The sequence below is a fragment of the Halteromyces radiatus genome (assembly GCF_025201355.1).
Source record: "Halteromyces radiatus strain CBS 162.75 chromosome Unknown BX664scaffold_5, whole genome shotgun sequence".
Lineage (NCBI taxonomy): Eukaryota > Fungi > Mucoromycota > Mucoromycetes > Mucorales > Cunninghamellaceae > Halteromyces > Halteromyces radiatus.
This window is the reverse complement of record NW_026251691.1, coordinates 1,685,571-1,698,123: the sequence shown is the minus strand read 5'-3', so window position 1 is coordinate 1,698,123 and position 12,553 is coordinate 1,685,571. Positions and strand designations below refer to the sequence as shown.

The 12,553-nt window shown below is 31.5% G+C and overlaps 7 protein-coding genes across 7 annotated transcripts; 3 read left to right on the top strand and 4 right to left on the bottom strand.

Moving 5' to 3' along the window:
• Positions 1 to 79: 79 nt before the first annotated feature.
• Positions 80 to 767, bottom strand: BX664DRAFT_360143 (uncharacterized protein; the record flags this gene model as incomplete). The annotated part of the gene is made up of 2 exons (XM_051548137.1): positions 377 to 767; positions 80 to 252 (listed from the first exon to the last, which is right to left on the bottom strand). Exons 1-2 carry the CDS (start codon positions 759 to 761, stop codon positions 80 to 82), a joined length of 558 nt encoding a protein of 185 aa, XP_051399289.1. The 5' UTR covers positions 762 to 767.
• Positions 768 to 1,169: 402 nt separating this feature from the next.
• On the top strand, positions 1,170 to 2,070 carry BX664DRAFT_315808 (HAD-like domain-containing protein; the record flags this gene model as incomplete). The annotated part of the gene is made up of 2 exons (XM_051542692.1): positions 1,170 to 1,836; positions 1,895 to 2,070. The coding sequence occupies 2 exons, from the start codon at positions 1,170 to 1,172 to the stop codon at positions 2,068 to 2,070; spliced, it is 843 nt and encodes a 280-aa protein (XP_051399288.1).
• A 117-nt stretch (positions 2,071 to 2,187) lies between these two features.
• BX664DRAFT_161792 (50S ribosomal protein L36e) lies at positions 2,188 to 3,132 on the bottom strand. Its single transcript, XM_051539943.1, has 3 exons — positions 2,932 to 3,132; positions 2,671 to 2,805; positions 2,188 to 2,606 (listed from the first exon to the last, which is right to left on the bottom strand). Exons 1-3 carry the CDS (start codon positions 3,028 to 3,030, stop codon positions 2,532 to 2,534), a joined length of 309 nt encoding a protein of 102 aa, XP_051399287.1. The 5' UTR covers positions 3,031 to 3,132; the 3' UTR covers positions 2,188 to 2,531.
• A 900-nt stretch (positions 3,133 to 4,032) lies between these two features.
• On the bottom strand, positions 4,033 to 5,397 carry BX664DRAFT_336358 (uncharacterized protein). The gene is made up of 2 exons (XM_051546066.1): positions 4,994 to 5,397; positions 4,033 to 4,896 (listed from the first exon to the last, which is right to left on the bottom strand). The coding sequence occupies exons 1-2, from the start codon at positions 5,304 to 5,306 to the stop codon at positions 4,310 to 4,312; spliced, it is 900 nt and encodes a 299-aa protein (XP_051399286.1). The 5' UTR covers positions 5,307 to 5,397; the 3' UTR covers positions 4,033 to 4,309.
• A 1,696-nt stretch (positions 5,398 to 7,093) lies between these two features.
• On the top strand, positions 7,094 to 8,636 carry BX664DRAFT_360140 (TLC domain-containing protein). Its single transcript, XM_051548136.1, has 7 exons — positions 7,094 to 7,370; positions 7,434 to 7,591; positions 7,662 to 7,767; positions 7,831 to 7,911; positions 7,978 to 8,092; positions 8,168 to 8,206; positions 8,322 to 8,636. The coding sequence occupies exons 1-7, from the start codon at positions 7,215 to 7,217 to the stop codon at positions 8,444 to 8,446; spliced, it is 780 nt and encodes a 259-aa protein (XP_051399285.1). The 5' UTR covers positions 7,094 to 7,214; the 3' UTR covers positions 8,447 to 8,636.
• A 608-nt stretch (positions 8,637 to 9,244) lies between these two features.
• On the top strand, positions 9,245 to 10,191 carry BX664DRAFT_336352 (uncharacterized protein). The gene is made up of 4 exons (XM_051546065.1): positions 9,245 to 9,457; positions 9,565 to 9,725; positions 9,800 to 9,879; positions 9,991 to 10,191. The coding sequence occupies exons 1-3, from the start codon at positions 9,263 to 9,265 to the stop codon at positions 9,843 to 9,845; spliced, it is 402 nt and encodes a 133-aa protein (XP_051399284.1). The 5' UTR covers positions 9,245 to 9,262; the 3' UTR covers positions 9,846 to 9,879; positions 9,991 to 10,191.
• Positions 10,192 to 10,400: 209 nt separating this feature from the next.
• On the bottom strand, positions 10,401 to 11,385 carry BX664DRAFT_366091 (WD40-repeat-containing domain protein; the record flags this gene model as incomplete). Its single annotated transcript, XM_051548509.1, has 4 exons — positions 10,401 to 10,958; positions 11,033 to 11,146; positions 11,207 to 11,318; positions 11,372 to 11,385. The coding sequence occupies 4 exons, from the start codon at positions 11,383 to 11,385 to the stop codon at positions 10,401 to 10,403; spliced, it is 798 nt and encodes a 265-aa protein (XP_051399283.1).
• Positions 11,386 to 12,553: the final 1,168 nt, after the last annotated feature.

Sequence of the window (12,553 nt, the reverse complement as noted above, 5' to 3'; positions counted from 1 at the left end):
AAAGACATTTGTCATAATAAATGTGATTTTCTACCGGGATCGTTATCTTGAATTTTATTATTATTATTATTGGATCTGACTATGTATTTGATTCCATACACGTTTTTCCAGTATAAATGATCGTCATAGTGATAATATAAATTATTTGAGCTACATATCTTGGTAAATCATATCTTTGAAAACCATCAATCAATAAATATAAACATTGTCCTAATTGATGACAACCATATTGAATAACATGATATTTGTTTTCTAAGAAAATAAGTTGTTGATAGAATAATAACATCATATTGGAAATTACCCCTTTTTTTAAAAAAAAAAAAACCAATGAAATCAATTGTTATGATTTTTACTTTTTTTTTTTTTAATTCATTACCAGGTAAAGGTGTTTTGTGAAAAACCATGATGATCAATGTAAGACATTCCACTAATACTGATAAACATTGTGTCCATATAGTTCTTTCAATAACATCATTTTGTTGTTTCTTCTTCTTTTTTTTCTTTTGATGATGATATATTGAATTGTCATTAAAAGAAGAAGGATGGGCGGAGATGAATTTATTCAATGCAATAGAATACAACTGTAATGATGTTTGTTCTTGTGTTTCCAGAATAGCCAATTCCATCAATGTTAAGCCTTGTTGTACTTTATCTTTCTTCAATACATGATTTATTTGATTCATATTATCATCATTTCTTTTGTTAATACATAATCTTCTTTCAATTTCTGTCTTGACACTAATCATCCATTGACTATACATTATATAATAAGATAAAATAATACAAATAATAAAGATAAAGAAGAACAGAAGAGAGAGAGAAAAAAAAAAGATAGAGAATGCGTTTTTCTGGTTTTTTTTTTTCTTTTAGTTGTTTTTCAAGATCTCCTTTTGGAATGCATCAAGGGGGGCTTACAAGAAAAAAAAAAGGGGCAAAGGGGTTGTGATGACAACAATAATGAGGAAAGATAAACGAATGCCATGATTCATCATTACGATATATCAAAAAGTACTTGTTTTTCAAATAAAATAGTAAAAGGGTCATCTCTTTACTTTTCTTCGAATGTCGCTATTTGAATGATCCTTTTCGTTTTTCCCTAAATAAATAAATAAAAATAAAAAAAAAAAGATACTCCACCTTTTTTTTTTCCTTTTTTTCTTTGAGTATATATGCTTTCACGTCTTTCACAAAGACTTCATCGAACAATGAAACCACTTATTTTTGTTGATTTTGATGAAACCATCACCACCAAAGATACTATTGGTTTATTAGGACAAACTGGAGTGCAATATCATGGTTCACGTACTCCCTGGTCTTTTTTTGTACAAGCTTACTTGGATGACTACAAACGAAAACAACAACAAATATTACAAAAAGGTACAACTCTGAAACAACAAGTAGAATATATGGATCAATTTCGACATGTTGAAAAGGCTTCTTTGGATCGGATATCTCATTGGGGCATCCTGAGTGGATTCACACGACAACAGTTATATCAAGCAGCAGCCTCTCAAGTCACTCTTCAACCTTCAGTACAGGATTTATTGGAACAGGTGGGTCCTACTCGACTTTATATTGTTTCATTAAATTGGTCAAAGGATTGGATCCGTGGTGCATTATTATCTGGACAACATGATTTTGACTTGAAAGATGATCATATGCTTTGTAATGATCTTGTCTTTGATCCCGCCACTCAAAAATCAACAGGGATCATCCAACCATCTATTTTGAATACGTCCGATAAGTTTCGTCATATTGAATCCATTCTTCAACAATCAGTCGATCATCCACGTAGTATATATATTGGGGACTCTATGGGTGATTTGTTACCATTAGGTAAGTAACAGATATAAGAATTTATATCAAACTTACAATTTTTTTTTTTTTTTGATAGTGGAATGTGATATTGGAATCATCATAGGAAAAAATCAACAACTATTAGACACTTTAGCACAAGCAGGAATTATTGTAAAAGAAGGATTAGATTCTTATTCGACAACAAATACTATCAAGGTGGTTTATCAAGTGAACGATTGGCAGACAATATTAAAAAGTGGTATCCTAGCATAGACATCCTGTATTATTATCATTTTTGTATCACTATCACGTCCGATTTCTTTTTTTTTTCTTTCTTTAACGCATATATCTATATATATATTCTTCCATCATCCATATCAGTCAATCAATAAAAAAAAAGGGGGGTCTTTATGTTCTATAGCCTATCCAATCAAATCCATAAAAATAAATTTTATATCATCTACTCTCTACATCAAATAATCCAAACATCACCAGTTTTTATTTCCTTGATTCCAAATAATATCCTATCAAACAATGAATGATCGGTTTGCTATATTGACAGTGTGTATGTATGGGAAGAGGAGAGAAAAGGGAGTATTATATGGAACGACAAAAAATAAAAGATTGTAGGTGTTCAATAAGGATTGTTGGCATTTTTGTGAATGATATTTATTGTTGGTACATAATGGAGGGTTGTATCATGGTAGTTCGTCGTAATAAAAGGTCATGTTGATTTAAGATCGTCGAGACAAAGCAATCACGTTGGTCAATTCGTCAATCTTCTTCTTGGAACGAAGGAAAGTACCGAGCTAGAAAAAATAAAAAATAAAAACAAGTTAGATATACGTCAATGTTAAATAAATAGGAACTTACTCTCTTCTTGGTAAGCTTCTTAGCACGCTTATCCTTAGAGTTCTTGATCAATTCCATAACACGACGTTCATAAGGAGCGAAACCAGCAACTTCACGGACAATGTTGCGAACAAAAGTGGCACGCTTAGAAGCAGCCTAATATTCAGAAGAAATAAGAAAAAAAAAAAAACAAAAAAAAAAAAGAAAACATTAGCATGTATTCTACATTGTATCCATCCATCCATCCATCCATCCATCCATTCATTCTATCGTCATACGTACACCCTTGCGGTTAGAGGGCTTTTGCTTCAATTCACGACGAGTGGTGATGTGACCCTTGTTGAGACCGACAGCGATACCAGACTTTTGTTGAGGAGCCATTTGATATATAAAAATAAAGAGGTGGAAGAAAAGGGAAGAAAAAATGGAAGGGAGAACTAACAAAGACTGAGTCCCCCCCACCTTTGACAATTTCAATTTCCGACCACTGGATACTAGTAGTTGTGGTAACGATTAACATATAGGAAATCTAAATGGCTGCTAATCATTTTCACAAGTGAATACAAAATAAAAAGATCAGTGCTCTCATTATCATCTCATATTACCTGTCATTCCATCATCCAGTCAAACCATTCAACCGATTGTTTTTCCTTATCATTGATATAGATCAAACTACTGATAAGGTAAAACATCTAATTTTTTTTTTTTTTTTTTTTTTTACCACGCTCAACAAGAATTTCGGCTACATGTCCATTGCACTGCATTTCTCCTTATTTGCGCGGTGAACTACCATACTGAGATGAATGTCTCATTTTTTTTTTTTTAAAAAAAGGACAGTTGTTAATAGAACTAATCAATGATCATCCACGAGGGAAGATCCTATTGCAACATAGATGCATTGTTAGATCCAAACAAGTGGTTAATTGAATGACCGAGAACCCGAAAGTAAATAACATCATCTTTGTCGGCAAGAAAAAGAGCCGTGATCAGAAAGGGAGAGATAGAAGACCCAAAAAAAAAAAAAAAAAAAAAGTAAAAGGGTCACATACATCCACTTACCATTTTGGGGTTGGGGGGAGGATGAACACAAAATTTCTCTTTCGGAAATACGGAAAATGTCTATTCATTATATCGGACCGATGTTTTAGTAATAATATAAAAAAAAGGGGGACATGACGTAAATGGACTATATATTTTATTTATTCATTGATCGATAATAAAACAAAAAAAAGAAAAGAAGATAATATACTACAGACTATAGAGATAATAACAATAAATGTAAGAAAGGCATGAGGTGGGGATGTACATAGGATATATAAAAAAAAAAATGGAAAAGTATATAAGGAAAAAAAAATAACTAACTAATAGATGTCAAAGAGAAGTCAAAAAAAAAATCAGAACGAATGTTTACAAAAAAAAAAAAAGAAGAAGGAAATATATATATAATATGCTTATGAGTGTGTGGTGTCTGTGTATGTATATATAAAAAAAAATGAAACTATGCACAATAGTAGATAAAGAGAAAGAATCAAAGTATCAACGTAAAAAAGGGTTATCCTGCCTCTTTTCTATTTCCAAACATCCATCTATAGTTTTTCATTTCAGCCCTTCAAAGTAGTGTAATGATGTATCATAAATAATGTATTGTTGTTATTGTTTGTTAGTGGCGCGATGATTTTTGTCGTCGAGGCACCCGTAAATGAGACTTGGCATGGCGTTTCATATCATGTTTTCGGGCAAAACATTTTTGACAAGTGCTACAGGCAAATAACTTGGGTCGATGAGGATCATGAGTAAGAATATGTTCTTTCATATTGTTGGCACGATTGCTTGTATGATGACAATGAGGACAATGATGAATCTTCTTTGTCTTTTTCTTCAAGGATTGTCTTGTTTGGGGTTCTGGAGGTGTGATGATGGTACCAGTATTTGCCATAAACAAAGGATCGTCTTCTTGCTTGGTAAAGAAACAAGGAGATTGTTGTTGTTGATTCATATTGATCATATATCCATCCATTGATTCCATTGAAGGTGTCATTGGTGAAATCCAATATTCACTATTAGGTGATAAATGTTGTTGTTGAGGTTGAATGGCATAGGTTGTATTGGTAAAAGTAGGAGAAAGCATATGTTGTTGAGGTTGAGGATCAAGTAAGTCACTGACACAGAAATCTTCTGAAGAATATACAATGATATCGTTTGGAGATGATTGAGGTGGTTGATCAAATGATGATAAAGGAAGATAATCTAATAATAATAATAATAAAAAGGAGAGTTAGTTAGTTTTTTTTTTTTTTTGTATGATGATTCTTTTTTTTTTTTTTGATTTTATCATGTTTAGTACCTGTAGCACAAGAACCTTGCCAAGAAGAAGAGGTCTCACTGTCAGAAACTGTTTGATATGGAGATAATAACATAGAAGAAGATGATGATGTTGATGATAATGATGAGCGTGATACTGATGATGAACAAGAAGAAACATTGGAATCATTATTGACTGTAACAAGACCAGGATGTTCTTGATAATGATGATCCATCATCATATTGGGTGACGTAGTATCAGATGCATAAACATATTGAAAATGTTGTTGTTGTTGATAATGATCAGGATATGGTTTGTATAGGAATTTATTGATAAACTGATTAATAGCAGTCATTGATAATATATATAGATAATAAATAAATAAATAAAAAGTTAAAAAGACAACAGAGATAATCAAGTATTAAAAAAAAAAAAAGTGAAGAAAAGAAGAAAAAAAAAAAACGAAAAAGTTAAAAAACTTTGATCTTTATATAGAAAAAGAAATAAGTTCCCCCCATAAATTCTTTATCATACACGTTCCGCAGTGATGTGAGTGACAACCGGTGTTTTAAATTCTCCCTCTTTTTTACATCAGGTTCATAGTATTACCATTCATCTTTAACATCCCAAGTGACAGTATTACACAAAAAAGTAATTCATACGTACATCATTTACTATTTTAAGGAAGAATTCATCAATAAAAGAAGTTATTTTTAACTTGAAGCAATGCTTGGTTTTTTTTTAACTTATCAGCCATACATATATGTTGATGATTTGCTGATTCATCCTGTTGTTTTGTTGTTGTATCAGTTTACTGCTGTGTTATGAAAAAAGCAGGAGGCAAAAAAGAAAACTAAATGGTCATCCGTGTCACTCGACTCATTTTAATGGACTTACCATAAAAGTCACTCATCTTTGATTCCATCAGATTTGGTAAAAAAACCCTTTCCATCGGTGAAAAAAATCTTCCAATAGGATATGTACTACAGAAGGCTTGAAAAAGCCAAGAAAAGTAACTCCCCTTACAGATTCTATTATTACTTTTTTTTTTTAAAAAAAAAAAAAATAATAAAAAGTAAAAAAGTGGCTCATCCTTTTCTTTTTTTTTTTTTTTTTTGACTCATACATAAAAAAAAAAAAAAGCTTAAACCTTAACAATATGCAATTGGAAATCATTTTCAAAAGAGATTAGCTTTTATTTTATTCATATCTAACCATCCTCATCATCATAGTAAGCAGCTTTTCAGTCTTTTGATTGGTCCCTAACGCCACTTACCTGATTAGTGGTTTTTTCACCGTTGTTCCCTTTTTCACCTTTATCTGAAACTCAAAAAAAAAAAAGGTCATCATGATCTCGCACAATACATGTTGTCTACTCCATTCATAGTGTTAAATCACCGCAAGTTATTTCCCTCCCCCCATTTGAGGTCGTGATACAAAATGGTGATTAAAACAAGGTATCAACGTAAGAAGGAAAAAAAAAAAAAAACTATATCTACGATACGATGATTAATCATCTTTTTCACTTTTTGAAAAATAAGTAGAAGGAATTAATGATATTTTTTTTTTGTATTAAAAAAAAAAAGAATGATGATGATGATGATTGATCCATTCGGCGACTTGACCGTTGTTCATCTATGCCAAGGATTTTTTTATATTTATTGTAGTTTTTTTTGTGGATACTAATTTAAAAAAAAAAAGAAGGGGTACGGAGATGTAAAACCGAGAAAAAGCACTGAAAGGGACAACCATCAATGTTTTCTCAGGCTGGCAAAAACGGAAAAAAAAAAAAAAAAGAATTCATTTGAGGTATTTAATTTCGCTCTTGGCAATGGAATCTTTTTTATCTTGGCTTAAGAATGATTATATTATGAATTGATAAAATGACAATAATACAAATAATAATAATAAAAAAAAAAGAAAAAAGAATAATAATCATAATTTATACTTTCTATTGTTTGCTACATAAGCACATGCTTTTAGATATATATATTTTTCCCCAAGTGATGGGTAATAAAAAAAAATTGCGGTATTCCAATTGGATAGTTCATTCATTTCCAAAAAAGTATTTTTTCTTCTGCCAGTCGCTCCTACACACACACCTTTTCTTTCTTTCTTCCTCCCTTTTTTTTTTTTTTTTTTGTATCATCAGTTGCGATCCTATTATTTTATATCAATAAAAGCCAAAATAAACAATTTTTTGGCATTTATATATAGACATACATTCTTTATTTTTTTAATATATATATATATATTCTATTCGATGGATCCTTCTATTCTTGATGCACTTGGATTCTCTACTTTGAAATACCATTGGCAAGTTGTCTTATTATCTGCTGTGATCTGTTGTATCATCTTTGAAACTTCTCGTGTGATATCCCCTTTGTTATTCCCCAAGACTTTTCAATTCTTTAAAGGTGTAAGTTATTGTTTATATCATCTTTTTTAGATCTACTAATATAAAATTATTATTATATATTAGTATAATGCTCCCAATTGGCATGTTCATGTTGTATCAACGATTCACTGTATTACAGTTGTCATCGGGTCTTTCTTTATTATGGGTGATAAAACTTTGAATAATGATAGAGTTTTTGGTTACACATATTGGGCTGCCAATATTTATTCTATATCTTGTGGGTAAGGATCAAAAACAAAAAAAAAAAAAAAAGGAATGTAGAATAGTGTGACTTATATGTATATATAATAGATACTTTCTTTGGGATACCTTTGTCGCTATACATTATATCAAACATCAAGGCATTAGTATGGTTTGTCATGGTATTGCTTCTTTTGCTGTCTTTATATTTGGTTACGTAAGTGAAATTCATCGTGCAATATAAAATAATAATAATCATGATTCTTCCTTTTTTTAATAGAAACCTTTTGTCAACTACTATGGAGCTATCTTTCTCATGTATGAACTTAGTACTATCTTTTTGAATTTCAATTGGTTCATGGTAAAGTTTTATGATGATAATACAAGTTGGATATTAAAGAATATTATCATTTATATATATTCTTAGGATAAAATCGGCTGGACCGGCACCAAGGCTCAATTGATTAACGGCATCTTTTTGATTCTTTCATTCTTTGGAGCTCGCATTGTATTCGGGATTTATATGACAATTCAAATGTGGAGTAAGTGGCAAAATCAAAAAAAAAGAGGGGGAATACTTTTATTATGATTAACACTTTTGATGGGGATTATTTTAGCTGATATTTATGCCGTCAAGGAATTAGTACCATTAAGATGTATGTAAAAAAAAGGATGATTGTGGCTGGAGAAGATGTGAATCTAACTTTCAACCAACCAATACTGATAAAATGACTAATATAAATTCTTTTTTTCATTATTTTATTTGGATAGATATTGTGGTTTATGGAAGTGCCAATTTTGCAACAGTGTGCCTGAATTTATACTGGTTTAGATTGATGATCAACATGCTTCGCAAACGGTTTCCAGGAAATAAGACGGACAAGGAATTGAAGTAGTTATCCATCTCACTTTATTTTATATATATATATATATATACGATATATGGTTTTTATTATTATTATTATTATTTCTTTCACTAACTCAAACCGATCACCTTTTTCTTTTTCTTAGTATATTTCTGCATTCCATTATGTATTTATCCATTCTAACCTACCACAATAAATAAATAAAAAAGTTTTTTTTTTTTATTGACTTTGTTTGTATGATGCATTGCATTACCTGTATATGTTTATATTTAGAAATCCTTACTAATTTACAATATTACGAATTCATTGACCAAAAAAAAAAAAAAGATTTTCATCCAATTATTTGGCACTGGCGCTCTAAGGAAAAAAAAATCTATACAGACTTATCTTCAGTAGTATGGAGCTTGGCTTGCCTAAGCTCGTTATTCAAATAAGGAAATTGTCCAAGCAGATTTCTCTTTTGCATTTTGATCTCGATCTTCATGAAACACAATTTTTTTTTTAAAATAAGAACGAAATGGTGATCATAAGGGAGGATAAATAGGGAAGCATCATCGGGTAATGGATAAACTCTTCTTCCATCATGTATGCTTTCTCTTTCTGGTTCAAATTTTTTCCAGCTCATTATATAACGATCGTCCAAGAATGATGATATAATGAAAGCACACCAGTCTTTGGTACGGTAGAATGGTTTATCAGTAAGAACGTTGAACAAAGTGAAAGATGAATGATTCCTTGTTTGCCCTGTTTTGAATCTCCGTTAGCATTTTTTTGCCTATGTATTTTTTTTTTCTGTTCTATTTCTTTCTTTTGTTTCCCTAACAAAATATAAAAATAAAAAGTAACATGGATACCTATGAATCAATATCAGCATCAAAGACTTCACCGTCATTATCAACTACGGAAACGAGTTCACATCCTGATCCACCTTCAAGTATTCCTATCGATATCGCAATGTATCATTCTTTGGAGATGCGTGCCATGGAACTTTCGTGTCATCTCACGGAATCTGTTCAACAAATTAAATCACACATGGGAAAGGTAACAAAAAGAAGAAAAAAAAAAGATAGGACGATACATGTTATTCAGTTTATTCTCATGATCTCTTCATCTTAACTTTTTTTTTTGTAATTGTCGTCCGGTATTAGATGTCGCAGGGAACCATCGAAGCAGGACAAGTCTATAAAGCAGCGGTTCAAGAATTATCTGATGATTTGGCCACTTGTACTCAAAACACCGTGCAATTGATTACTCAATGTGATGAATTGGATAAGGATTTAGCTCAGATTCAATTACTATCAAAGCAAATGTAAGTCATTTTTGAATAAGAAGTTATATAAATGTATGATATAAACCAAACTAATCTCTTTAAAATATTTATAGAAAACGTGTGGATAAAGGATTAGATAAATTATTACAATCGATATAGTTTTTCTACTTGAAATTGAAATATATATATATTTGTAAGTATGGTCAATTAGTAAGATATAAAAAACACGAAAAAGAATATGTGCAACATGAATCTCATTCTCTTTTTCTTTCTTTTTTTTTTTTTTTTTTTTTTGTTATTTTAGTGTATCACTATCATTGTCAAGCAGCATCATCATCCTGAACACAGAATCAAATGGAATGGACAAAGCGAAAAAGGATGAACAACCAACGAGAAAACAACCATATTATCGCAATAGCTGGAAGGATCTATTACAAGCATCTATTGGAAACGGGAAATCGATTTGTATGGAAATGGATGATATATTCTTCTTCATTGATAGTTATAGTATTCTTCTTCTTTAATAAAATATATTTTTCATATTATCATTTACTAATACAGTTCAATCCGATCATCATTTCTTCTTATTATTATGCACATATCAACACATGAACTTCATTTCTCCATCATCTTAAAAAGAAACCCATCATTTTTATTATATGTATCATTTAGTTATAAAACAAATAACTAATATAAGGGAGCCAAAAAAAAAAATCATCGTTGTAAAATGGTAGGGGGAATAAAGACATGCACATTTTCATCCCAGGCACAGGTAGCGACTTGACCTTCAACATAAAGATTCCAATCGACACCCAAGACAAATTCGGTATGAGCATCGTGTACATCGATCAAATTTTGACCAGGAGGTGCGTTAATATCCCAAAAGCGTACACTCATGTCATAGGCGGCACTTGCAATGATGTTGGCACGATGAGGAGAACACTTGACTTTGCGTACAGCATATTCATGACCAGGAAGACACACCACTTCTCTTGAAGGATTGCGCAAATCCCATACCTTGACTGTCTTATCCACCGAGCCAGTGACCAGCATGTCTTGGTTGTACTTATTCCAATCCACCGAAAGCACCTCATTGTTGTGGGCAAATAACGTCTGTACCGATCGTGGACTCTTGGTATCCCAAATTTTCACTGTTTGATCTCCTGACCCTGACATTAATACTGTTGGATTATATGGTGACCATGCCGTACTATAAACACAATGAGTATGTTCTGTATATGTTTGTAATGATCTTGGTGCTTGAGGATTCCACTATATAAAAGTGTATATAAACATTCAATCCATCTTTTTTTTTTTTTTTTTTTTTTTTTTGGGTAACACCTTACGATTTTGACAGTATGATCCCATGAACCACTAGAAAATACATCTTTTGTGATAAGATTCCAATCGACTGAAAACACTTCTCGTTGATGTTCTTTCCAATTTTGAATAGGGAAATCCTAAATCATAAAATAACACTAAAGAGTTAGGTTCATTCCTATGATAATGATGATAATTACCGTCAAGGTAGCATCCCACATTTTGATAGATCCATCACCACTAGAAGCCACTAATTGATTTTCATTGATTTCACTCCATGCTACATCAAATAATCCGTCCTGTGTATCATATCTAATAAAATAATAATAATGAGATCGATGTCATTCAATCATGTTGAAACTTACACTCTTTCCATCATCACTCCTTCAGGTCCAACACCAAGTAAATAAAGTCGTCCATTCCCTACAAGACCATAATTTGAGGAACTTGCTACTGCTAATTTGTTTTCATAAAACGGACTCCATTTCACCTAAAAAGAAAGATATGTTAGAAAAAAAAAGAAAAAAGGAGAATGGACTACACTACCTGAGCGTATCCTCTCTCTCTCTATCTATATACTTCTTGTTCATTTGACTTTTTTAAAAACTTACTGAGTATCCATTGAAGCCTTCTGTTCGGAATCGTGTAAACATTATATATATTTGTGTATATACGCGAGTGTCTGTATGTGTGTGTACGCGTGTGAATGTAAGTGAGTGTATCGAACTGAAGTCAACGTGTCTAACAAAGTTTCCAACCGATGAAGTGTCTGAGGATTCAACGCACCAAAAAAAAAAAAAAAAAAAAAAGGTGGGGAAAAAGGGAGATGCGTTCAAGTAAACATTCGAAGATTCATGTAGACGCCGGTGATTGAAATCATCCAATTAAGTTTTGTCAGCGTTTTTCATATGAAAAAGCTAAAATCGATCCAACAATGAGAGGACAAATACTTTTTGTTATTTATTGATGAATAATAAAATCAATGGTATGATATCAAATAATAAACTAACTAACTAACTATAAAAATAAAATCAGAAGTAATCTTGATTATACCAAAGTCTATATAAAAGAGAAGATAAATGAGTAAAGAGGAATAAAGAATCGGAAAAAAGAGGGAGAGAGGGAAGAGAAGACGGAAGCATTGGAAGAGACATAGAGTTGTTTGTTGACCAAGAAAAAAAAAAACCAAAGCAAATCGTTGTTGTTGTTGTTGAAATATCATGTTCTAAAAGTTCAAAAGATAAAATAGATCCTACACAATGTCGAATATATATATATATATATATTCACTATCCATCCATTCCAATCCAATCCATTTCCATCCATTCGTTCTGCCGGTTCACCAGCCACAACAATCCATCCGTCCGTCCATTCATTTTGCCAACCTGCCAGTCTACCTGCCTTCCCTCTCCCTTTTGTGATATAAAAAATAAAAATAAAAATAGAATAGTAATAATAATCACCTTTTTCAAGCTTTCATCCACCAAAACCACGCGCGCAGAGTATCACCACCATATATTTGACTAACCAATAAAAAAAAATAAATC

What these genes read in the sequence shown, in the direction of transcription:
- BX664DRAFT_161792 (XM_051539943.1), bottom strand. Translation starts at nt 3,030, where the DNA reads ATGGCTCCTCAACAAAAGTCTGGTATCGCTGTCGGTCTCAACAAGGGT. An exon ending in AGCCCTCTAACCGCAAGGGT is followed by an intron (nt 2,806 to 2,931) that starts GTACGTATGACG and finishes TCTGAATATTAG; the next exon opens with GCTGCTTCTAAGCGTGCCAC. An exon ending in AGAAGCTTACCAAGAAGAGA is followed by an intron (nt 2,607 to 2,670) that starts GTAAGTTCCTAT and finishes TATTTTTTCTAG; the next exon opens with CTCGGTACTTTCCTTCGTTC.
- BX664DRAFT_336358 (XM_051546066.1), bottom strand. Translation starts at nt 5,306, where the DNA reads ATGACTGCTATTAATCAGTTTATCAATAAATTCCTATACAAACCATAT. An exon ending in GCAAGGTTCTTGTGCTACAG is followed by an intron (nt 4,897 to 4,993) that starts GTACTAAACATG and finishes TATTATTATTAG; the next exon opens with ATTATCTTCCTTTATCATCA.
- BX664DRAFT_360140 (XM_051548136.1), top strand. Translation starts at nt 7,215, where the DNA reads ATGGATCCTTCTATTCTTGATGCACTTGGATTCTCTACTTTGAAATAC. An exon ending in CTTTTCAATTCTTTAAAGGT is followed by an intron (nt 7,371 to 7,433) that starts GTAAGTTATTGT and finishes ATTATATATTAG; the next exon opens with TATAATGCTCCCAATTGGCA. An exon ending in GGAATTAGTACCATTAAGAT is followed by an intron (nt 8,207 to 8,321) that starts GTATGTAAAAAA and finishes TTATTTGGATAG; the next exon opens with ATATTGTGGTTTATGGAAGT.
- BX664DRAFT_336352 (XM_051546065.1), top strand. Translation starts at nt 9,263, where the DNA reads ATGGATACCTATGAATCAATATCAGCATCAAAGACTTCACCGTCATTA. An exon ending in TTAAATCACACATGGGAAAG is followed by an intron (nt 9,458 to 9,564) that starts GTAACAAAAAGA and finishes GTCCGGTATTAG; the next exon opens with ATGTCGCAGGGAACCATCGA. An exon ending in CAATTACTATCAAAGCAAAT is followed by an intron (nt 9,726 to 9,799) that starts GTAAGTCATTTT and finishes AAATATTTATAG; the next exon opens with AAAACGTGTGGATAAAGGAT.